This window comes from Heliangelus exortis, chromosome 8 (genome assembly GCF_036169615.1).
Source record: "Heliangelus exortis chromosome 8, bHelExo1.hap1, whole genome shotgun sequence".
NCBI classification, from domain to species: Eukaryota; Metazoa; Chordata; class Aves; order Apodiformes; family Trochilidae; genus Heliangelus; species Heliangelus exortis.
In genome coordinates this window covers 18,473,289-18,498,921 of record NC_092429.1, presented here as the reverse complement: position 1 = coordinate 18,498,921, position 25,633 = coordinate 18,473,289, and the positions used below count along the sequence as shown (strand labels likewise).

Below are 25,633 nucleotides of genomic sequence, written 5' to 3'. Positions count from 1 at the left end.
TTTACAGGTGCATCAACAGAAATAGCTGCAGTCACTAGGCAGTCACTGAGAGCTTTTTTTGTGGTCATCTTCTTGCCATTAAGGATTTTGCAATTTACACATAGAGGAAAACCTATGATGACTTAAAATAATGTCCTTAATGCATTTTGCATATTTTACTTTCAAGAGCTCAATTTCTAGGAGCCCCTGTCCATTATCCATTATCCATTATTCATTCTTCATTAGCTGATATACCAGTCTAATCAGAAAGTGCAGCACTCAACGGTCTTGAAATTCACTATGTGTTAGTATTTTCTAACCTTATTTTTTCCAATATCCAGTTATAGATCAGTGATGTTTTGAAAGTCAGGTGTTCAGAAACAGTAATTTTTATATATATATTTTATAAACAAGAGATAAAGTGCTCCATAAACTGAGATATTTGAAATGCAAAGATTTCAGAAATTTTTTGCTTGCAAGACTTTGAAACTGTCAAAACTAAAAATAAACTTTTTTTTTCTTGTATTATAGTAACTTTATTCAGTTATGTGAGTACACATATTATTAAGAATACACATATATTATTATTATTATTAATTATATGAGTACATATCTTACCCAATGATCTTATTTTTGAGTGCAAGTCCTATTAAAAGACCACCAGTTATGTAAGCTACAGACTGAAAGCATGAAGCTACAGTCATTTGTGATGTTTTAGAAACATCTAAGGGTTTGTATAAGTGCTTGCATTGAGGACATATTTTGAGAACGTGTGTGTAATGTGGAAAATATATTTATCATTGAAATTTGCCATGTAGCTGTGATACGCTTTAAAATGTCTATTTTAGGTTTGCCAGAACCAAACACAGACAGTGTATTCCAAGGACTGAGAATGGATCAAGGATTCTACACATCCAAAGACTTCCTACCTTTGGTAGCAATGGCAAGTAAACCAGGTTTGTGATATGATGTATTTGTTGCAGTTATGTTCTGTCATTACCAGTTACTGATATGTCAAACTGGGTAGCTGGTCACACAGCAGGACATGTCATTTGGAAGCACCTCCCAGTGAACAGGTCTGGGGCAGGGTTTTCTCTGTGAGTTGCAGCCTCAGGACTGTGGTCAGGAAAGTCAGTCCTGGAGACTAAAAAAGCAACTAGTCACATAAAAATCTAAGCACATGACAAATAATTAGCCCCAATAAGTTATATTCATTATTTTGAATTATATTCAAAAGTCAGAACCTTCTAATTTTTCTAAATTATGCCAGTAAAAATTGTGTATATAAGATGGTCTAGAAAAAATCTGGTATTAAAGAAGGTGTTGGTGACCCATAGGCAGCTGCTTTGCACGTTGTTGATAAACAGTCTCACCGGATCTCAAGTCACGTGCTTCATGTTTTACTGGCACATTTAAGGGAGTGCTGGTTCCTTTCCCAAAAAACTTACAGTCTAAGACTCAGGACAACAGTGGTATGCCAGGAGTTAAGAAGAAAAAACTCAGTTTATAGCCACCAGCTGCAGTTTTGTTTTACTTTTTTACATCTTTTTTTCAAGTACGGAGATATCTGTGTTTGTTCCTCAAGGAGTTTGCTTCTTTCAGTGGCCCTAGATGTGAAGCCACAAGTCCAAGATGGATATGAATTTTACACCATGTTCCCACATGGTCTACATTCCCCAGTGTGCTGATAAAACTGAAATTCTATGTAGAGTTTCCTGGGAACATACTTCATGCGTTATATAGTATTGTACCTATGACTCCATATTTAACCACCCCTATACCTTTTTTACCTACAAACTGATTTTCTTTTTTATCTTTCTATAAACAATGTGTAAAAGAATACCTTCTGTGGCAAATTATTTTGCATATAAAAGCAAATTTTATTACTCCATCTTATGTATAGTATTTAGGAAGGGAAATTCTGCATCCCATCTGTTCCATTTCTCTGCCGTTTTGATCAAATTCTTATTTCTGTCTCTTTTCTTAAGCTCAAAGTGAGCTCAAATTTGTTGGGAGAAAAGGGTGGGGTTTTTTTGAAGAAAGATATGTTTAAAAATGAAACAGATTGCAGGTCTGCACTGTAAAACATTTGTAGATTGACAAGGGGAAGATAAACCTTGCAAAAAAAAAAAATACACTTCTGTAATAATCTGACTAAAAATACTTTCTAGAATTCTGTATGGACATGTAGCATTCATATATACTGTTAAGTGTATGCCTGCCTGCATAAGGACCTATATATCCATATCTTTGAAAATGTTGCAAAGTAGCATCCTTTATTTGCCAGAATATGTAATAATATTGTTCTATACTATGTCCACAATGAAAAAGAGAATGAACTATGACAAACTAATTTTCTGACTGACAGCTCTTTGGTATTGCCTGCTAGTTAACATGGTCTCTTAATTTTCCTATTGTCTGTCTGTAGCTGTAGCCACCTTTTGCTCTTCAAAGCATGGAATTTTAAAACAAAATACACACATCCTATATCCTGTTCTGAACTTTTTTTTAGTATTCCACTTCTTTTATTTAGCAACATAGTAGGCTTATTCACAGTAAAATACATATTCTCCCTGCTCATTCAGTTCTCAATACCACTTTTTAATATGCTTTCCACTGAAAGGTGTTTCCCTTACAAATACATAGATGTTAATTTTTTTACTCTCTTAAAAAGTGCTGGGTTTGCATTTTTGTTTTGTTTTGTTTTTTACTGAAAGGATGATTCTGATGAGAGATAAATATTGAATAAAAGTATCTCACAATGCTAATTTTAACCTGACAGGGCCCACAGTCCTACAGATGTATTGTACATTTGAACTGTTTCCAGATAGAAAGGTGCAGCTGCTTAGAGAACTGACTATGAAATTATGTATATGAGCATATCTTAAAACAGGAATAAAACTGTTTTTTAGTGAAGCAGAATAATTTGATAGTGACACTCCATGCTTGGAAACTGTAAGATGCAATTTTACACTGCTTTGAGTACAAGTACCTTTAGAGCTGTCATGCAGAAATGGTTTCTCTACTTGAAAATGGGGTTTTCCTTTCATCTTTCAGGGATGTGTGCCTGTCACTCTCCATTGCCATCAATATGTGGAACTGTGATTGTACTGGGTGCAGGAGACACTGCTTTTGACTGTGCAACATCTGCTTTGCGCTGTGGAGCTCGACGTGTGTTTGTGGTCTTCAGGAAGGGATTCACTAATATCAGAGCTGTCCCAGAAGAGGTGAAATTGAGTAACAGCATTTATGAGAAGGAATATTGGTTGTTATTACTACAGGGCCTGAAAGTATGCAATAGGTGCTTAAGATTTTTGTTGATAAAAATTCTCTTAAAATGTATAAATGTTTATTAAAGATCTGAAGCTCGCTTTATGTGGTTGCTACATAAATATCTTTCCTCAATTGTACCTGTTTTTTGTAAAGTTAGAGAGAGGCATTTGCATGCATGGGGCAGAATTTCTTGGAAATTAGAAAATGCGGCAAAATGTTTAATTTTGGAAGCACTCCAGAGATCAAACAGACATTTCAGCATTGTAGGTGAGTCTTTGGGTCATGGTTAGATCCTAGAATGATGCCTTCTGGCTGCATCTCAGAGACTCTGACATTGCCTTGTGAACCTATAAAATCTTGTAAGAAAATTACTTACAGTGATTTTTGTTTTGAATCACTGCCAATGGCAATAGAGCAATGTCATTCATCACAGATTTCAGCATTCAATTTGATTTTTAGTTTGGCTTTGCACTTTGGCATTTATCAGGACATCTGCACCTTTTGAAACTGACTGCTTCCTCAGTATACTTGTATTACAGGAGGGTTTTTCAAATTAGGTTTTCTTATTTTGGTGGTCTTTTTCCATTATTTATTTGGTATGTACTTTGCACTTTTACATACTTGAGGCTATGAGGACATCTAATCCATCTTTATCATGAGTTTTATAGTAGTTTGATAGATGCTAGAGCTCATATAGAAGGGGGAGATACCAAAAAAAGTAATAGATGCATAATTTACTTTTGCTCCCAATGCACTTTATTTAAGAATGCTAAACATAACAAGATAACAGAAGCCATTGCACAAACTCCTGTACTATGCAGATTCTTGCTAATCAAGAATGAACTGTCACTCTGAACCAAAATCTTTGTTAGTAGCCTGAGTAAATTCCCAAAAAACGGCCAATATTTTTATACATCCAGCCATGCAGTGGCCTTGAAAAAGAGTAAAATAAAATTAGCTTCAGTCAGTACTGACCATGCTAGAATGGTATCAGGTTGGTTATTACATGTTCAAAAATTTTTGCTGTGTAAAAATAGACAATCAAATCCTGAAGACTTTGCAAAGACAAGATGTTTGACTTCAGCAGTTTGACCACAGTGGAGATTCAGAAGATTGTAAGTCTGTAAAAGTCACTCAGAAAATTCTTGTTTGCACATGGTAGCCAGCATATAATAACATCTTAAATCATAGTAAAATAACACAAATCAGGGCATGTACTTGGGAATACTAGGCCTCTTCTTAAAGGACACAGATAGTTACACAATGCGATTCTTTTGCCCTTGGGAGGATCTATGAGTATTCAAAGTATCCATTAACTGTAAGTGAACACATGGAAGAAATATTTACATTGCAAATTTTCCTAGTGCCCCTGTCTAGAACTGCTTGACTCAATAGCACAGGAGGCTCTGAAGTTGGTATTAAGCTGACTGTCATTATGCATCCATAGGTGACTTCTACAGAAGAATGTGTGAAAGCATCTTGAGTCAAAAAATGTTGGGTTCTCCTCTTCCCCATAAAAGCACAGTAATGTTCAAGTTGTTTGTTGTATTGCTTCTACTTTACAGATAGAACTTGCGAAAGAAGAGAAGTGTGAATTTCTACCTTTCCTGTCTCCTCGGAAAGTTGTACTTGGAGGTGGACAAATTGTTGCTGTGGAGTTTGTCCGAACTGAACAAGACAATGATGGAAACTGGAGAGAAGATGAGGATCAGATTGTCCGTTTGAAAGCTGATGTGGTGATCAGTGCCTTTGGCTCCATTTTAAGCGACAAAGGTAAACCTGACTAATGCATTCTGTTAATGCTGATTTTTACTTTAGCTGCAGCCATTTTCTGTCCTTTGGAAGTTTTGTGAAATATGCCCTCTGAAGGTTGCACAGCTGGTTGCAGTTGGTCTTCTTTACAGGAATTTCTTTTGCCTTTAGGTATACCTCTTGCAACCAAACTTTGGAGTCTGATAAGAAAACAGTTTTTTTGTATATTGTTGTACAGAGCAGAATCTCAGATCAGAGGTACAGTTGCTGAGTATGTATCCTGCTTTTCTCTCAATGCAAGTAGGATCTCAAAGAATACTCTTGAGGATTTCTTCTGGTCTTACTAATTAACTTTAGAGAAACTCCTTATACTACACCTTTAAACCGAGCTGATCTAATATCTGAAACCTTTTTTTGTGTGTATTAAATTAAAAAAGAATTCATTATTCTGGTTCAGCTGCTCAGGGTATCACTAATTTCTTGTGCATATAGTAGAGAACTGTGGCTTCTCTCAGCTATACAGTATTTGTTGAATTCATCCGTGCTTGTCCAGGCTGTCTCATTACTTAGTCACACTTTACAAGCTTACGTCTTAAAAATTAAGAATTACTTAGGTCCATTGTAAAGATAAAGAAACTGGCACATAGATGACATTTCAGAGACTGAACAATTTGTCTGGATGTAGCAGGAAGAAAGCTGAAGAACATAAGTACAGATAAGAACATGGGAGCTGAGCAGGACTCAGGCTGTTCTCCTGTGACACTGGGTTAGATTTAAAGAGCTCGGGCACATACATTAAATGTGCCTTGAAAGTAAAAAACACTGACTCATCAGAAGACAGATTGATAAAATTAATAGATCTTCAGCCTGGAGATGCTCATCAACATTAGCAGTTTCTGGAAGCCTTAGTGATCAATGTGCTCATCTCTCCAGGGCATGGTCATGCCAGCTGATTACCCTTTGATAGGCTGTCATGGTCCTTTGGGCATAAATGCTCTGACAGAGGATTTGGCAAGTGCCTCAGTGTCCATATCACTAGAAAATTTTGTAGTGTGATGCTGGTTCTGACAGTGAAAAGTGAATTTCAAAATTTCTTAGCATAGTGTGCTTTTGTGAATCTTTTCAATCGAGGAAAATTGTAAATCTAAAATAATCTGAGCAGAGTCTAGTAACACTTGTGGATATATCTCAGGCACATAAAATGTATGACCTCTTAAATCTGCATTTTCTGTGTACACATTATCGTTAACACTGCTTTAAATTAATTTAAAGAAATGAGGTTCATGAGCCTCTCTGTTGGTGGAATTGAGCTGACTGAGAAGTTTTGTTGTGGTTGCTTTTAGAACCTTCTGCTTAGATTTTTTTGGAAGGTTTTCCATAACATGAGGTGGTAAATCAAATACTAGCTTGTGCAATCAGTATGTTTCGTTGTGATTTATAGACCTGTGTGCTTCTGTTTTCACCCACATTAAAAACTGCTTCAGCTAAAAGGTTGAACTTACCAAGTTGCTTAACCATAACACTGTGCCAGGCTTGAATCCCTCTACTATGCATTCACTGTCTAAATTACTTGTTGTGAGGTTTTTAAATAGGAATACAAAATGGGAGGGGAACAAAGTCATGCAGTGAGCTGATCATGAAAGAAGAGTCATTTACCTTGGGGGTGAGTGATACACCTCAATTTCACACGGTATATTTGGTGAAACTGCTATTAGGATAGTGATCAATTTACAAGGAATAGTGCAAGGCATTTGTTTTAGATGTTGTGAAAGTGAAAAGAAATTAGGACTTAGGGAATAAAGTGTTTATTTTGAGCATACCATTTCAGATACTTTCAAATCTTTATTTTTTGACTAAGCTGTGTTATTGAAAGTGAAATTTTCTTTTCCCCATTGATCTGGATTAGACCAAATCTCCAGCCTACCTCAGCATGCATAACAAAAAGAAATGAATTAAAAAACCCTCAAAAGCAAGCACCAAAAGCATATTCTTGTGAGGTTTTTTTGTTTGTTTGTTTTTTGGTTTTTTTATGAAGGAAGCACATTTTTCTGTTCAAGAGATGGAGATATTCAGATATTCTCCACCAAAAAATGATGAAAATACTAGTGGGGCTGAAAAATGAACAATGCCACGAGCAAACTGATGAAACTTGGAGTTTAATTTAACTGAAGAAGAGGAAGGACTAGGTGACCTTCAGAGGGCCTGTCTAGTCTCAATTATTCTATGACTGGATGACTCCAATGCAGGTTGGATAAAGGTGTGAATTATTGTTCATAAAAAGGCCTAATTCATAAGGCATCTCAGAGAACATCAGATGCAGTATTGGTATGGGCTAAGCTAGTTCTATTTTTATTACTGTTAAATGCTGATGCCACTGAATTAAGAACAAAAAGTATTCTGAAAACCAGAAGGATTAAACAAAGACGTAGTCCCAGTTCAGCATTGTGTTCAGAGCAGCCTCAATGCTCGAATTTTAAAGTTTTCTTTAACAAAAGGAAAGCATATGGGTGACTGGTCTTCTGAGCTCCTAGGTTATATTTTCCTAGTCTATTATCCTCAATAATGCTTCTTATTCTTGCACAGTATCTATTACATTTGCAAGTGAGATTCCATGTGCCCAGAGTATTAGTCCTTTTTGTTTTGTTAAAGTGTTGATTGTGTTTTTAAGCAACAGTTTTATTAAGTATTCATCCTCCCATTGGGAATCATATAAATGCATTGTTAATTTTTAAAAAGTCACTCCTAAGTCCATTTTATACTCAGGAAATTTCTAATAGACAAAACAGAAAAGTTGTCGTCTATACTATTTTAAGAGCATTACCACTTGACTGAAACCAGAAAAAAACCAAACTAATTGCTGAAATCAAAGTACTGCAGAAAAAGTAATAAAAAAGTTTTTATTCTTGCTGAAAAAAAAAAAAAGATTTTGCAAGCATAAGCTGCTTTTTTTTTTTTTTTTAATTGCATAGCTTAGCAAAGCTTTCAAGACATCACAACTGACCCAAATAAACAAAGAGCTGTGAGAGAATTTACCTTTCCTCATGTTCCCACTCATTTGCTTGGTTTGTTATTTTTAGAGGTCTACGACATATTCACTAATTACTGAAATATCCGTCACCATTCCGAATTGCAACTGCTCAATATATACAAATGTAATGCCATGTACTCTCTAGCACTCTGCACTTTCAGATATTTTCTTTTACTTTTGGTAGGACTTCCATCTTGCTTGGGAACTGCAGCAGCAAACCCCAGGAGGTTTACTAGAGTGTAAATACTGCCCCTCCAGCATAGTTCTACATACAGCAAAGATAAATTTACCCAAGTAGTTTACAGTTCTAATATTTAACCCACTCCTACTTAGTATTTATTTCTATAAATTGAGAAGCATTTTTTTTGGAAAAAAGGCAAAAAGCTTGCAGAGCTCCGAGCTCGCAAGTGACAAAATCTTAGTTCTCCTTTGTTCAAATACAGAACTTCAGATAGAATGAAGCCAGTGAACCTGCAGAGTGTGTTGAGTTTCTGCTCACAGCCTGGTCAGGCAACTGGGTAACTTCAGCCTTAGAGCACTGAAGCCCAAACTATGTAATGGAAGCTGGGAATGCCCACAGGTGTGACCTGGTGTCTCCATAGTAGCACAGCATCTGCCTCCCACCCACGGAACACCAGACTTTTAAAAAAAATGTTATATAAGACTGAAATTTATATTCAAAAGATTCCTAGAGAAATAGGTAGGAATGTTCCTGCTGGGTCATTTGAAATAGGACTTTTCTCCCCAAATAGGTTTTCTGAATGAGGTTGAGTGCAGCAGTTCCATACCCTGAAATGATTACAAGTTTCCAGTATCCAGTAGTGGCTTTGTGATGAATTCTAAAGCCTTGTTATCTTAGAGCAGGAATTCAGCTCTTTCACCTAATACGGTGACAGGAGAAAAACAAAGCCAGTACCAGCTTGTAGGAGGAGCCTCTCCTACCATTCCTGGACCCAGCTTTATCCAGCCAAAATTTTTCACTCTGCTTCAGCATACTAGTTGGGCAGAGGCTGTGGGAAGCATGGTTGTGCTTTTCTTTATTTGCTGGGCATTTAGATTGGGCAGTGTCAGCAGTTAATAAGTCTGCCAGTGTGTGTGTGACAGCTAAAGTTCAGATTTGAGATTAAGAAAGTTACAGTATATTTGTGTTTTTCTGAAGCAATGCCAGTATTCACTCTAAAGGAAGTCTGTAAGATGAATATCAAAAGGACATTAATGAGCTACTAAAGCTAAAATTACAGGAACTTATGAAATTGGTTAAACATAAAAACCATTAAACTGTTTATTGAAGCTTCACAGATATACTGGAGCTAATGAGCATTTCTCCTATTTAAATAAGCCCAAATTGAACACACATTACATGGATACATAATTAGTCATGGCAGTCAAACACACACAGACTCATTTTTAAAGCTTTATTTGAGGAATCTTTTCCATTTGATTTGTTTTGTTAATTAAAATATTTTTCCTGTATTCACTTATATTTTAATATTGTTTTTGCAAATGCTATAATTTGCTACTGCTTTTCCAATTGTGTTGGCTGTGTGACTATAGCAAATTTGGAATTTAAAACCAGATCTTTCCTTTTGTTTGGTGTTATTTGTGCTAGCATTATTTGATAGCATCAGAATAATTCAATTGTAGGTTGTCTTTCATCCAGAATGATCTTTTCAAATGATATATAATATCTCACCAGGATATGGAGGAGAAGGCAGCACAGAATTTTAGTTTGAATTTTCAAGAGAAAACCTGTATTAGTTTTAAAATTTAGAGAATGTGAAGGTGCAGAGATTTAAAGACCACTCTTTCTTTTGCCCCTGTCCCAAATCACACACAAGCAAAAATATTAGCTATCTAGTTTGCTTATTGTTCAGTGTCAAAACAGCAATTCAGAGAGCCCAATAGTTGAGGTCACCTCCTTTCAAGCTCAGTTTTAAAGCTCTTAGACTCTCTGTCACCACTACCAGATGCAGAGAATGGACTTCCCTTTGTGAAGAACAAAGTTCTCCCATTTTTTCTGCAGGTGGTCTAGGAGGTTGTCCCTTCAGCCTCACAGTTGTCCCAGGTATCACATCCAGACTGTGAGAGCATTAGGAACTCTTATATAGGATGCTTTTAAGTCATGCCCTTATTTTTTACTTAAGCTAAATCTTGGAGATTACAAAAAAGACTGAATGAAATAGCTGCTGGATACCACGTCAACCTTACCACCAGGAAAATGTTCTTTCCCAATTTTAAAAATACTGATCTGGCAGACAAGTCCCCATTCCCTGGGGAGATGCTTCAGGCAAAGGCATTATGGGCGTTCTTTGCACTCAAAAAGCTTTCTGTATAATTATATTTCAGACACAGCTATTTTAGCACAAAACAATCCAAAGATAGATTTGAGAAACGTAATAGATCCAGGATAACAGAAGTAATACCCTGTTTTTCCACAGGATGAAATGAAATAAGTACTCAGAACTTGCGATTTTAGATCATGGCCTTTTAAAACTTACATCTCCAGTAGCATTTGTCCGGTAACACCTTAACTGTGGTTCAGTCCTGTCTCGGAGAAACAAAAGTCATCTATTAAATCCCCAATACCAAATCAGCATCAAGTTTTCCCCCCTTTTTTTTTCCAAACATGTCTTTACATGCCTGTATGTATTTAACTTGCTAGAAGTCCCTAGACAACATGCTGAGATGGTACCGCTGCATACAATATGTTATCCTCTATATAACAAATATAAGAAGATCAAAAGCTTTCTTGAAGTCTAGGCAGTCTGAGACATAAAGAGAAAGTTAATGTATTGATTTGCAAATATTACTGAAGCATTCTTAATAAAACTATCAGCCATTATCAGCACTTCCCTTTTTTAAAAAATAAACCAAAATAAACACCAGACCCAAACAAACAAACAAAAAAAACCCAATTTTCCAGACTAGAAATATCTGAATATGAAGGCTGTGTTTGGTGTGGTCTGATTATTGAACTTTCAGTAATTTAAATAATTTTAAGGAAATCATAAGTTCTTGATTCTGTTAGTATGCAAAACATATTTTTGCCAAGTTAAGCCAAAAGTATATGCAGGATAAGAAGGATTGTGCAAGCAATAGGTCTTGAAGTAAAATAAATATGTCTGGTAGGAAAACATGCCACAGTGTTTCCTGAAAACTATCTTCTGCGATGCTGGCTTCTAAACCAGTTGCAAAAAAATACTTTGGATTTGAGTCCTCTGTATGTCTGTGTATGTGGGACAAGCAGGTGACGATGTTTGTGCCTTACTTCCTAGTTTATTATTTTACCCCACCTTATACACATCCCTCACTTTGAAATACACTCCTACTATATGATTTGAAGGTGAAGGGAGATACAGAGCCTGGGAAGAAAATTTCATCGTGACGATGTGCAAGGAAGATGCGTTTGAAGCTTGCTGTAAACTCAGACATGTGCTGGGGCAGCGCTGTCAGGTTGCCCTCATATTGGAGAAACATTGTCTTAAACTGGCAGGTTTCTCTTTTATGTATATGACAGCACAACTACATCAGTTTAATTGACCTTGGCAATCTGCATCTGCTAGTGGTATGTCCCTCAGGGATGCTGCAGTTTTAAACTTTATTTTATTGTAAAATCTTCAGTTCCTGTAAACAAAACTCTACAACCCCTCCCTCATTTTGATATACACCATCAACATTTGTTAAAAAGATTTATTGAAAAAGTGTCTTCATGAAGCTACTTTGAAGTGTCATTGCAATTGTAATAAAATGATTAAAAATGCATAATAAAATTATGTTAACATAGAGAAAGATTATTTTTTCTTAACATTTATATGTACTTAATGCCATTTGAAAAATGCCATTCATTATAATTTTATTTTTCTTTTTTAAATTTCCACATCTACATTTTTTTTAGACAATAGTTCATGTATAGAATGCCTATATTTGCTGTTTACTAACAGCCTGACTTTCAGGATGTTCTGAGTTTAAATATTAAGTCAGGATGGTTTTCACTTTACTGAAATATATCTATCTCTTTTCAGAATTAAATTTCATTAAAACCATCATACTTTCTCAAAGTCAAAGCTGTGATAGCATAACATTTCCTAGTAGGAAAATGTTCCATCAGAACATTTTAAGTAAGGTTTAATAATGACCTGTCAAAAGTAGCAAACTATAATTTCTGCTGTGAGGGTTAATAAATGTGGGAGGTAAATTCTGGAGATATAAATGAGTTTCTATGAATTGTATCATAAATATTCTTTTTTGCTTTAAACCTCAAAAAATCATATGCTGCATATTAAGTTGCACAAGAAACTATGTGGTAGGTTTTTCAGGAAAAAGACATGTTGATGTGGTAAGTGCAGTACAAAACTATGGGTGGAGGAAAAAGGAGGAAAATTCTTCTTCCTTTCTTCCTTTCTCCTGTTCATTAATAGAATTTTGAGAAATGCTGGACTTTTTACATGAGAGATGCATAATGCCAGTGAGAATGACTTTTGAATCCCAGCTTCTGAGCTATGCAGTATGTTCTCAAGGAGTGACCAGAGGAGCATTAGCACCAACTATTTCTTGAGCCTGCATTGAGAAGTTTAATTCTTTTAACGCTTGTGTATGCAAGTCTGGCTTTGCAGGCTCACAGGATCTCATTGCTTTTCTGATCGCAGCAAAGTGCTGTTCTATATAATGCATCTTGTTCTGCCTGAGTTCTGTTACTAATTGCTTACCTCCACTAGCTTAGCAAAAACATTCAGATTTATAAAAGAACTTTTAATTTCTAGTGTAAAATTACATTTAAATAAATGAAAGAGCTAGGACTTGGAACTCCTTTTCTACTTGTGACCAGTGTATATTTGACAGATTTTAGCATAAGTTTTTTGTTTCTTCTATTAACATGCGTGTTCACTTCAATTACAGTCAGAGAGGCCATGGCACCTATCAAGTTTAACAGATGGGGTCTTCCTGAAGTAGATCCAGAAACTATGCAAACAAGTGAACCCTGGGTTTTTGCAGGGGGTGACATCGGTGGTCTTGCTAACACTACAGTGGAATCAGTAAATGATGGAAAACAAGCTTCCTGGTACATGCACAGATACATACAGGTGATTTTTTGAAAGTATTATCTTTCCTATTTCTGTCTGCTTTATATTTTTTATTGTGATCGTTAAAAGAATTTTATCATGCTTGAGATAAAAAATAGAAGTTCTGAAGAACTAGTATTTATGTTATCTGATGATTTGAACTCTATAGATTAACTGAACTCGGATCACATACTTGTGTTTGGGTAGCTTCCTTGTATTACCTTGACACGAAAATCCAGCCAACATTTTCTTGGTCCTGGCTCTGCGTTCCACTGAAGGGTGGCAAGCCTTCCTGCACAATACACAGTGCAAGTAAAAGTCCTAATAGTGTAACTGGGGAAAAGAACTGAGCAAAATCTCTCAATAGTGTGTAAAGTAATAATTAACTACTGCCAACGTTGCTACCTGAGGAGGACAATTTTTGTATTTTTAGAGGTCAGGTATACTTAACGGTTTACAGAGCACTCAGATTATCTACACCAGAACCCAAGTTTGCTCTGATGAGGCAGATTAAGTGGAAACAAGAATGCACAGGGGAAAATAATGCAAAGGAAGATTTACCTGAGAAATGTGAATTTAAGGGATACAGACTGGTTAATGTGTGTTCCCTTTCCAGGCTCCTTGTGTGGTGCTTGACTGAGCACCTCTGCCCTAAGTTTCCTAGTAAAAAAAAGAGCACAAAGTCTAGATGAGCTGCAGAGGGACCTGCAGACACAGGATGTGTGTGGAGAACCATCTGACAGAGTGTGTTCATAGTGCAAGGAACTTTTTAGAAACATGTTACATGATTCATTCTCCCACAAAAAGAGATTTGAACAACTGAAGTTGGGACTGTAACAGCTCAATGTCTTTCTCCCCCACCCATCTGCTCAAAGACTCTCTGATTGCATGTTTGTGCAATCTCATTCTGTTGGGGTCTGATTTCACTTCCTAAAAATACTTCAACTGAAGGCTTGTTGTTAGTATCCATGCATATTTTTTCTCACTTGTTCTAAAGCCCTGTTTGTGTCCTGCCTTCTTAGACCCTATGAAAATGCTGAGTGGGAAACGTTTTGAATTCCTGACCTGCTTCCTTAATTTCTCAGTGTGCAGTAAATCTGGGTAACTGTGCTAGGAGGAGAGGGAGAAATCTGCCTTTTTAAAAGAAGAAGGCTTCTTTAACCTCTAGAAATGCATTAATCACTTAAAAACCCTCCTGTTGCTTCCTCTTCAAAGCTTGCTTCTTTTTCCCCTCTGGAATGTATTGAATACTTCGGAAAAAAATCTGAATAGTCATGGATTGAGAATTAGAATTTTAAATAAAGCAAGCTTCTGTGATATTAGAACATTTCTGTTACCCTTTGCAGGATTCAAGGCAGCTTATTCGACCTTACAGTCTCACCAGGAAGCTAATGGGAAAGCCTTCCAGCAATCTTCACAGGAAGGTTTCCAAATGTCAAGTGTCACCTTTCCAGCTGTTAGATGAATGGGTTGCCCAGGGGCATTTATTTGGATGTGCAGCCCTTTTAAAATCTGGTTGCTGTGGTGCAGAGTACTGTAATTTGGCAATTTACCAAGTCCAGTGTTAGGACCTGGTAGAAATTTTAGTGACTGGAGGAGAGTTTGGTTTTGAAATAAGTTATTTAGAGAAGATATTAGTGCTACCTTGGTGTTTATAGGGGTAAGTCTGTGCATGTGCATGCCCTGTGCATATGTGTGCATGTATTCCATTCACAGCCCTGAATTCTGGAGAATTCCAATATAAAATGGAAGAACGCTCTTACACACCACCTTATTTTCCCTATGCTTTGAGATTCTTAAGGGAACTCACCTTCCTGTGATCTGAGTCCTGTGATTCATGTGTCTGGATTTAGTACACAATAAATTTCAAATAAATGTATAGATACCATCTATCTATTTTCGTTTTAGTTGCAGGAATAGGTAGCCATTTCAAAAAAACACCAACTATCTCAGCTATTTATCTATAAATAATGCAGTCAGCCTTTAACAAAATAAAGCTCTTCCACAGGTTTTCTCAGCCAACCCAGGAACACATCAAAGACACAAACTAAGAAATGCCATTCTGGGTACTCGCAGAATGTGCTGTTTGAATGGCACGCTGATTGTATCCCAATCTAGTCCAGGCAAAAAGCTAAGCAAGCAGATGGGCCTGATATGTGCCCTGAAACTCCAATCATTGCAAGTACTGGCACATGGTCGAGTGAAGCATGAGATCCAGACTCAAGGACTCTCCAGCAGAAATGCCTTATGTTCAAAACTGGGAGTTATTTACAGAAGCTTCTTGGCTGCTCTTATGCTGGAAACTTTCCATCATTAGTTGCCTAAATATCTCCTGCCTCTTAACGTGTTCCTCCCACTATATGAAGTACAGATTCATCTCAGGAATTGTTGCCTGCAGCTGTGTCAGGTTAGTTTCTATAAACATGACCAGTCAAAGCATAACTAAGGATAGTTGTAGTGGAGCATGTAAAAAAAGTGTAGTCAGTCTTCCTAGAACTGTTCTTTGCAAATCATTAGAAAACCAAACAGAATCAACCCAATTTGTACATCTACTACTCACAACATTTTTTCCAGGATTTAGCCTTTCTAGTTACTCCATGAATAACATAAAAATTTCTTTAAAATAATCTTAGTGGCTTTATACTTTGGGGATTGTAACAGCCATCACTTTTGTTCAACAGTGATTTTTTTTTGTTCAACAATTTAGACTGCTGTTCTTTTTGGTGCCTCAGTTGCCTTTCATTTGTTTTTGATCAATGGATGGGATTTAATAATATCGTAGTTATATTTAACATAATTCACAATTATTGCAGGACTAGTTTCTATTTTTCTATGCCTTTCTTGGTAGCAAAGACTCTTCTTATATCACAATACTTCCAGGCTTTTTTTCCTGGACTGCCATGCCAGCCTTGATGCTTTACTTTTGCTGTATTCATACACACACCTGTCTACTATTTTCCTACATGGGGCAGTCAAGCTACCATCTTGTTCTCACTCTTAAGTGACTTTTCCTCTCTTGTTCACAATATGTTTCTTTCTCTTTACACTTTTCTTCTCTTTCCTTTTCTTTACTGTGACTTCCCCAGTGTGCATAGCTTCTTTTATGTTTTTCCTGAACTGAACTGTACATGATACACTTAAAGGAGGAATGGATCCTAACTGGTGTAAACTGCATTTCACTAAGATGGTACTCAAAATGAATTTTGAGCACATCATTGTGATGTTTTGAACCAGTATTGTATGTTTGCTATTTTTTTCTTTAAGATCGAACTTAAAAATGGACAAAGCAGGAGTGACATGAAAATAATCAGGAAAATTCTTCCAGGCAGTACAATTTGTAGAGAAGGCTGTCTGTGAAAAATAACAGTAATACAACTACTCACTTTCACAGTCTATCTTCGTTACAGGCCCAAAAATGGAGTTAGACCTATCATGGCAGTTAAGAATTATCTCCATCTAAAGAAATGAATGTCACAAATTTCATCAGGTCTAAAGTTGAGATCCTGTCTCTCAGCCCTGCACTGCAGACTGTGCTGCTATTGCCTCTGGGTGTATCCTGGGAATAGCAAGGTAGGGCCACTGCGTGCAACATGCTAGAGATTTTTCACCATCTTCCAATATCCAAAAAATTGTCGTGACTAGAATGATAAGTGCCATCAGTATTGTTAGCTCAGCTGGTTGTCATCAAATTTGAGGAGGAATGGGCCATAGTTTTTGTCCTCTATTTTTAAAAATCAAGAGAAGAGTTATTATAAATAAACCTTTGCCTGCAGGCTTTCTTTTCCCCCTTTTTTGTGCAATGTCAAGGAAATCCTTCATTATAAAGATGATTTTGCTTTCAGGAGGTATAAAACATTTTAGTTTGGCAAAAGTTTTGCTTTTAGAAAACAACACATCAGGGCTTAGTAAATTTATTTCTTTTGTAAGCATTGTGCTGAAAGGAAAAAACAGCAAAAAATAAAGCAAAAAGGAAGGTGGCAGGAAGGAGGGAGATAAATCTCAAAGGATATTTAGACACTGACTGCTGGGGGTCGAATTTGGCAGGAAGAATAGGCCTGTTTGCATGTATGGAAAGGTGCTTGTGGCCAGTTTGCCTGATGCCATGCAGTAGGCAAGGCCCACTATTTGCATGGGTGTATTCTACCACCTGGTTCAAAAGTCTTTCACTCCACTGTTGGATGTTCAGGTTTGGTTCTTCATTTGTTTGGGGTTTTTTTTGTCTTTTATCGGGTTTATTTTCTCTTTTAGTACAGAAAGCTCATTTTATGTCTCTAGTTAAGAATCACTGTCAAGCAACTTTAGGTGAGAACAAATTTTAAAGGTTAAATTGTCCTGTTTGGGAAAAGCAACAGCACAATGTACCTTGTGCTGCACATGAAGGACTTAATCTGTCTACAGCAATCAATATTTACAGTTATACAAGGAATACTTCATGAACGATCCACAGAGTGAAATATATTCACAGAGGTTGTCATACTGAAAGCGAGCTTGGTGTTTGCATTAGAAATCTTTAAAAGTTAGTTTTTCTTACAATGTCCACCATCAGGGACACGTTCAGGTTTGTGTAATTCAGGCTAGGATAGTTCCATAACTTTCAGTGGTTTTAAACTATCAGAAGATTTGACCCTTGAATGAATACTTTCTATCCAAGGAATTGAAGATCTGGGATCAGAATCTGAGATGTGAATCCAGGCAGACCAGAAACAAAACAGATATATTAACTCCCAGGTTTTGAACCAGTGTAGGAAATAAAAGGCAGTAAGGCAAACAAAGAAGAAACCCATCTCATCCATGTTTATTAGTGTTCACATGTAAAAATGAGGTAAATAGCTTCAAGAGAAGAGAAGAGGAGAAGAAAAGGAAAAAGAAAAAGAAAAAGAAAAAGAAAAAAAAAGAAAAAGACAAAGAAAAAGAAAAGAAAAAGAAAAAGAAAAAGAAAAAGAAAAAGAAAAAGAAAAAGAAAAAGAAAAAGAAAAAGAAAAAGAAAAAGAAAAAGAAAAAAAATAAGAGGAAGAAAAAGAGAGAAAACCCAACAAAACAAACCCAAAACACACCAACCCAAAAGGGACCAATTAGTAAGTGACTGGTTTTGTACTCTGTTGCAGAAAAACCTTCCCTACACCTGCAGTAGTGATTCTTTTTGTCTTGCTGAAGAAATCTTACTTTTAAGGGTAGAAGAAACTGCTGTGATCTTACACTGAGATTTATTAGGAGCACAGAATGTGTAGGGCTTCTTTGTGTTAGAAATTCCTGCTTTATTTCTTGATTTTATTAAGCCAACCACCTGAGTTAGGAAAGATTTTAATTCTCCCTGACCCAGCCTGTGGTACGCTGTGGTATGCTAGTACCAAACAGGATCCCATTTGGTATCCATACATGAGAAGATTTTCTCCCTGCATTTTTTTTTTTTCAGTATTAGATGCAAAGTTTACATTGAAAGATTTTCACTGGCTCTCCAAGGAAAACGCTGTCTTAAAAATTAAAACAAAAGTAACTGGAGTGTCACAGCCATAACATGTATGTTCTCCTTTAATCCCATATCAGAGTCTAAGTATTTCAGCCTCAAAGTATTCATATCAATAAAATTAAATATTAAAACAATCATAGTTTTTCATATATTGATGCTTATCCCACTGGACAGATAAAATCTTTAGAAGAGGGGACAATATGTGCAGGAATTTAAAATACATTGAGTTAGGGCTGAGTGATCCTGCACACGGATGCTTCCACTCAGTTTTCGAAAGTCCCTACATTTGTTATAGATTGACACCTGAGAAGAAAATTAGAAAGGGTCAAATGTGCATATCCTGCTGGTTTGGTTGTTTGGTTTTTTTTTCAATCTTGCTGCTGCTGGCTGCTGTAGGGAACAGAATGTGCTGTTTAGAATGGCTGGAACAACCCTTGGACTGAACCACACTAGCAGTACAGGATGTAAAATGACTACTTTATTATTATTATTGTTGTTGTTGTTTTTGTTGCTTTTATTTTGTTTATTTAGGGTGTGGCATTATATTTCAGCGTGAATTCTGTTTGGACTGAATATATTACACATGCAAGTGTTTGCATGCATTTCTCATTTGCAACTTTGAACACGGAATAGTTAAACTTTGTGCTATTATATACAAAATATTCCCTCATCAGGGTTAATAATTAATTGTAAAAAAATTAATCAGCAGATATTACAGTATTTTTATGTTCTTTTACAGTCCTTGCATGGTGTTGCAGTTTCTACCGTTCCAGAATTACCACTCTTCTATACTCCTATCGATTTAGTAGACATCAGTGTAGAAATGGCTGGGCTGAAGTTTCCAAATCCTTTTGGCCTTGCCAGTGCAACCCCTACTACTAGTTCTTCAATGATTCGAAGAGCTTTTGAAGCTGGGTGGGGTTTCGCTGTCACTAAAACATTCTCACTGGATAAGGTAAGGAAATATTTTAAATTTTATTTAGAATGTAATTGTCTCTTTGTATACTTGAAAAAAATGTGAGTCTTCTGGGAATGACACTATTAAATCTAGCTAGTGTAGAGATAGCAGGGATAGGTATGGTACATGGTGCAGGTCAACCCATCTTAGAGGTTCTCTGTAAAGGTGACAAAATTTCTGCTTTTGTTTGTTAAATTCCTCCATTTTCTCCTTAGCCTTTAAGTATTAGCCAGGTAGTAAGGAAAATAGTGCATTTTTCAAAAATATTGCAGTGCAAATTATTCCTGTGAGGCATCATAATGCAAGGGGAATGAGTAACAGCTTTATCAAGCAGCTCATGAAAGGCAGCTTCTGTGCCAAGAACTGCCAAGATAAGCCACTGAAACTGAGTTGCAGTTGCAATGTGATAATGTGAGGTAAGCTTCAGGCTGGCGTCTAATGGAAGAGAAAGATGGAGGCAACATTAAGCAAACCTATGGAGGGAAAGGTAGTTGTGCTCAAAGTTAGACAGCTGCAAACTTTAAGTAACACGTAGTGGAAGAGAAAGAAATTAAAAGTAACTCTTGAAGAGGGCCTTAGTGTGGCACCTAAAATACAGCATCTTCTGGAGATTTATAGTGTGTGATTCCTTGTTTGACCTGAGAATTGCATTCAGTATGGGTTTGCTGTTACTACATATAAAACGGTAAAATGAGACTGAAAAAGAAGTTTAGGAAGTGAAAGAAAACAACAGTTTTGGTAAACGTATTGTGGAGGAAAAATAAACCAGAATTTGGGCTGCGATCTAGGTATAGTTTGGCTTGTGCTGAGAGGAAAATGATCAAAGGTAAATCCTTGGGCATAGGACTGAGTAACAGTGTGAATAATGGCATTGTGTTGTCAACCAGTGACAAACAGTAACATGGGTTGATGAGAGATTTTGAGATAAATTTGGAAAAAAGGGGCTTTTTTTCTTAGTTCAGAGATGAGATGTAAAAGTATACTGATGGATGGAGTCCTTAGCAAAAAATAGGTGGATTTATTACTCTTCCATCTCTACATGGGTAAATACCATACATGAATTAACTGTAGAGGGAGGCTCTCTAATACGAAGAAGGTCTAAGGGTGAAACACTGTATTACTAAAGCATACTGTAAAATTCATCAAACTGGCTTCTGCTGTCACGTACACCTGAGGAGGTCCTGAGGAAGGAAGTGTTCCTGTCTGTTGCAATGGAGATTCAAATTTACTTCACAAGGTTTCTTTTTAAAACACTTTTTAGGACATAAATGTCATTCAAGAATGTTTACAACTGACTTGTGTGTATAACATACCGCCAGCAGTAATTATTCAGCGCCTAAGCTAAAGGCAATGTATAGCAAGTACTAAGGTTTATCTATCAGTTTTATTTCTGGTATGCTTGCAGTCCTGCCAGACTGCATGTTGATTACTGTGTATCTCAAGAGCTAAACAGACACTGGCTGAGTTCCAGCTTGGGTGGGAGTTCAGGAGGAAAGACATGCATGTTGTGGGAAGTGATGCTGGTGCTCCACTAAGCAGCAGACTCTGACTCATTTCTCAAGCGACGACTGCAAAGTGTTCTTCTGGATACCATACTCTAGAGCTGTGACTTGGATGGAGATCTTTCAGTGAGATGACTGCTAAAGCAAGTACCTTCAGTGGTTATGAAATACTTTTGTGTGTGTATATATATATATATTTGTTGCAATGAGATGCAAAATATTACAGGTAGGATATATTTTAAAGAAAAGAAGTTCAGAAAAGTTTTTTAGATTAATCTTTGAATTAATGATCCAGTGATTGTTTTTTCTAGCTACGCTTTCTTCTAAAGTTGTGTAGGGGGCAGTAGTCTTTCTCTGGTCCCTAAACTCTTGAATCAGATATTGCATGTGCAGTAGGACTGTGTTCCTCCAGAGTGCTACTTAGTTTTTCTGCTATTGTATTCTCTACAGTAGTGCATTTCAAAGAGGTGCTAAGCCTCAATATTTGTGACATGATTTGAGCTGCTTGGCTGCAAGGGAAAGCGGAAATAAAATTGCTTTTATTTGTAATAGCTACACAAATAAATATTTCAAGTGGGAAGAAAAGCTCAATGAGGTACAACAGTTCTTATCTGAGCAATAAGTGCTATATAGCCTGTTCTTGTTTACTTAATGCTAGAACAAGGAACTGGTATAGTTTGGAATAATATTGACTGGCATAATGTGCTAGCTTTTTTGTTTTTTTGTTTTTTTTTTTGCTTGTTTGTTGTTTTTTTGTTGTTTGTGGCTTTGTATTTCTTTTACTTCTGATTATGTAGGCATAAGTTTTGTGCAGTGTTCAACAGGGAGTAGAATGCTCTCTTGGACTGGAGTATCTATAAAAGTGGAGATTTCAAATGAAGCTGTTCTGCCCAGCTGTGACAGCTGACTGTGTAGCAGGACAGGAAACAAAGATTTCCTGATCTGTGCCTCAGGAGTCGGTGGGAGGGCAGAGCTGCTCCCCTGCCAGTACAGCTCTCAAGAGTGGAACCACTGGAAGAGAGGGAACTTGCTAGACATTTTTTGGCACCTGGAGCTTCTCTACTTCAGCCTTGATTGTATGTGATGTGAGCAGGATTCTGTGTTCATCATTCTTGTCTCCTCATTTTATCTGTCCTGATTAGGTTGAACTTGTGGGCTTCCTTCTTATTTGCAGTAGTTAAAGGCCAAGCACAAAACTGCCTGTGTGGCAATGGGGAGCTCAGCAGCAGGAGGCTCCATTTTTCAGAGCTGATACTGAATTCACCACTGTGTGCAGTCCCTGATAGATAATCCAGTCACTTCCCTGTTGACTGTGGGCATCCTTTGGCAGTTCAGCAAAAAGGATTGATGCAGGCTAAATTTGAGTGACACGTAGCTAGTGAAGAGCACACACAGGCTAACCACAGATTTCCATTCATTATGGACTGTGTAATGGAATAAGATCAGAGAGAAAAGCAGGATAAATCCTGGAAGAAGCAAGATCCAGGGACAGAGATAAAAAGGGCTCAGGCTGGAGAGCTGTGATTCTCTTGAGACGGGAGATTGATTTCATATGAACTTTTTCTCCTTTTCCCTCTTTTAATTCTCTTTAACAGCACAGCAAACTCTTCTCAAATGCTAGGCTAGGCCCATAGAGGCCATAGCTTCTTGTACAGGGGAAATGCTGGGTAGCAATGCTGCAGTATATAATGTACTGACCCAGTCTTCCAAACCCTCATCTATCTTGGCCTCACCTTGAAACCATCACTTGTTGCCACAGAGGAAGTTAACATAGCACTAACTGTTTCGTGCCATGCTCACTCCCTTTTCAAACACCCACATAGTTTGTTGCATAATTACCTTCTTGAAAACCTGTCTAGCATTTTCTCTTTGTAAGGTGAGGATTTCAAGTCTGAGTGATTCAGCAGACATTTGTTCTTGCATACTACTGTACTGGTGTTGAAGTAAGAAAAGCTAACATGAGAAATAGCTGATATTACTTCAGAGTATTTATACCTTTAAGTATACTGCAGTCTAAATGTAAGAGGTGCTGGATATTATAGCAATGCAAATACTGACTATGGGGTACTGTACCTGCTGCATGTCTGTAGGAATCTGTGAGGGGGCTAGTGACTTGTAGAATTTTATTTACCAAATTAAACATCCTTTTACAGCTGCTGTAGTATCAAGTAGATTTCTTGCAGAAATGAGAATAACAGCTTTTAAACTGGACTATCACTAGGAAAGACAAATGGCAGTAGAATAAAATGCCTGTTTGCATACCTTTTCTTACATTCAGGTCTTCCCTTTTTGACTGCAGGATCAATAGCTCATTGCTCTGTTGGTTCAAATAGTATTTCTGTCTTATTTGTATAACTCTGTGCTGCAATGTATTATTTATAAATTTTATTGGTAAACTATTGCTGGAAAACAGGGAAGCTGCATATCAAAGAGTCCACAATAAATTAATTCTAATTATTACTTCTTTTAGAGCTTAGATTAATAGAAATGTGAGATACGACACTAATTAAGCAGAGAACTGTGAGCTGGTTTATTTACTTATAATTTATTAGTGAGTTTTGTTTAGTACACAAAATCTGCATTAAAACCTGTAACCAGAAAGGTCCTGTAAATGTAGTGTCAAAATGAGTCAGAGGTTGTATGAAGTGAGCATACCTCTATACTATATCCACTACCACGGTGAGAAGTTTATAGCTGAAATTGGGGGTTTATCAGCTGAATTCAGGCTTTCTCTCAGTTGTTCTCTCACTGTAGTGCATGAGCTGCTTATAAAGAAGAAAAAAACCCAAAGACAGCAAAAAATGTTTGCTTTGATTTTTAGATGCCTCCTTCACTTCTAAAATTTAATTCTGATTAATCAGATACATCTGTCTTTGTTCTGTTGTGACATGCATTGATTTGTGATGCTGTCGCTTTCAATAATGTGGAAACAGTTGCCTTTATTATGAGAACTAGCAGAAATCAACATGCAGACTAACTTAGTTTTTAATCTTTAATATATTTTTTTCATTATATGTGGAGCAAATTGCATGGATGATTTTTAAAACAAAGCTACAATTAAAGCTAGATTAAATTTGAACTGAACCGTAGTGTAGAAAACTTCCTAATCATAATGTATGTTTATGTCATTCACTGATGTAAATTTTACGATATATTTTCAGAACCATTTCTAAATTAAAATCATTGCTAGTAGAGAATTAATTAATTTAGCTAGGATATATTGGATTTCTGTGTGTTCTTATTACAATATACATATTCAGGCTCCAACTAATTCTCTCTCTGTACATTTGCACTGTTTGTAACTCACTTTATATATGAAGGTGGTAAAAAAAAACATGGTATGATGACTCATTGTTTTCCATAACCTTAGTATTTCACAGAAGTGAATATGTATTACAAAATGTATGTTTTTGTATGATATTACAGCATAGTAATTTAGATTAAACTAGTTGTAATTTATGGTGCCAAGCCAAAAAGCTATTTAAGCTGCATTAAAATGCAGAACCATGACATTTGAAATTCTGATGTTCATAATATGACAAAGGTTATTCTATGGAGTTTTGCTATAATATGAAATATTAATATTTCACAATACAGTTTTGATGAAGTACAATTTGCCTAGCCTGCATATGATAAAGAAATTAAATGCTTACCAAGGGAGTTCAGTGAGAATTAGAGCCCTGCCTGAACATCTGCTTGAAATGTTATTATCCTGTACTACTGACAGCATCACTCCCTCATTGTTTTTCAAGATTGACAGTTGAATATTGTGCTGATTTCTGCAGCAAATATGTTTAGGTGAATTTAGTTTTATTTTTTAGGAATTTAGAACATGCATTTGATTCCATCCTATAATATTTTTTATATACTCTTGACATTTGTAGATGCCAGATTGAGGTCTAGTGTGCTGTATCAAAGACAGACCATTGACTTGCAATGAAATGCCAGTTGATATCTCAGTAAATAGAAATATTACTATTCCTGATTGTGTGGTCTGTATGTAAGCTGTATGGGCTTTCTTTGGAGAGACAAATGATCAGATTGTTAATGTCAAATAAAAAAAGGACTGTTTGCCTTTCTACCAAATAACATCAGAGAACTTCTATTAACTGCATTTTTTTAGCAGAAAAATGGGTATCTTACAGTATTCTTTTGCATACCAAAACTCTGTGAATGGAATTATTTTTTGATTATGCAAATGTGGAAATTATTCTTACTTGTCGTAATATTCTTATGAGTTCTTTATGTACCTTATTTTGTTCTATAATTCTGAAAGAATTTAAAAAAAAAATACCACGTTTATTGTTCCCAATTTTTACTTTTTTACCTCACTGCATAAAATTAACAAAGTTTGACAGGGCAGGCAGAACACTATTCTAGGGAAATACAGTAGAGTGTAATTATTATTTTTTAAAATGCTGTAGCTCTGACATTGTATCTTAGATGAATGTTTTTAGATAGAAAATGTGTTATTTGGATACAAAAAAATGAAAAATTATTCTGTGAATCTGTCTAAGTGACAGGAAAACCTATTTTCCTCTGTCGTTCTCAAGAAAAAGTATTTCTCTGATATATTCAACTTGAGGACCAGATCTCATCTCTTAGTTCTAACCC

At 36.3% G+C, this 25,633-nt stretch overlaps 1 protein-coding gene across 19 annotated transcripts in view; it reads left to right on the top strand.

Moving 5' to 3' along the window:
* The window catches only part of DPYD (dihydropyrimidine dehydrogenase), a 344,906-nt gene that overhangs the window by 167,213 nt on the left and 152,060 nt on the right, over nt 1–25,633 (top strand). For 12 of the 19 annotated variants that reach the window (XM_071750810.1, XM_071750811.1, XM_071750816.1 and 9 more), the window contains 5 exons: nt 828–935; nt 3,037–3,269; nt 4,818–5,025; nt 12,929–13,113; nt 19,299–19,514. In XM_071750810.1, the coding sequence (XP_071606911.1) occupies nt 828–935; nt 3,037–3,269; nt 4,818–5,025; nt 12,929–13,113; nt 19,299–19,514 (950 nt within the window). The remainder of the gene's footprint in view (nt 1–827; nt 936–3,036; nt 3,270–4,817; nt 5,026–12,928; nt 13,114–19,298; nt 19,515–25,633) is intronic. The other 7 variants (XM_071750824.1, XM_071750818.1, XM_071750813.1 and 4 more) reach the window with 3 other exon arrangements.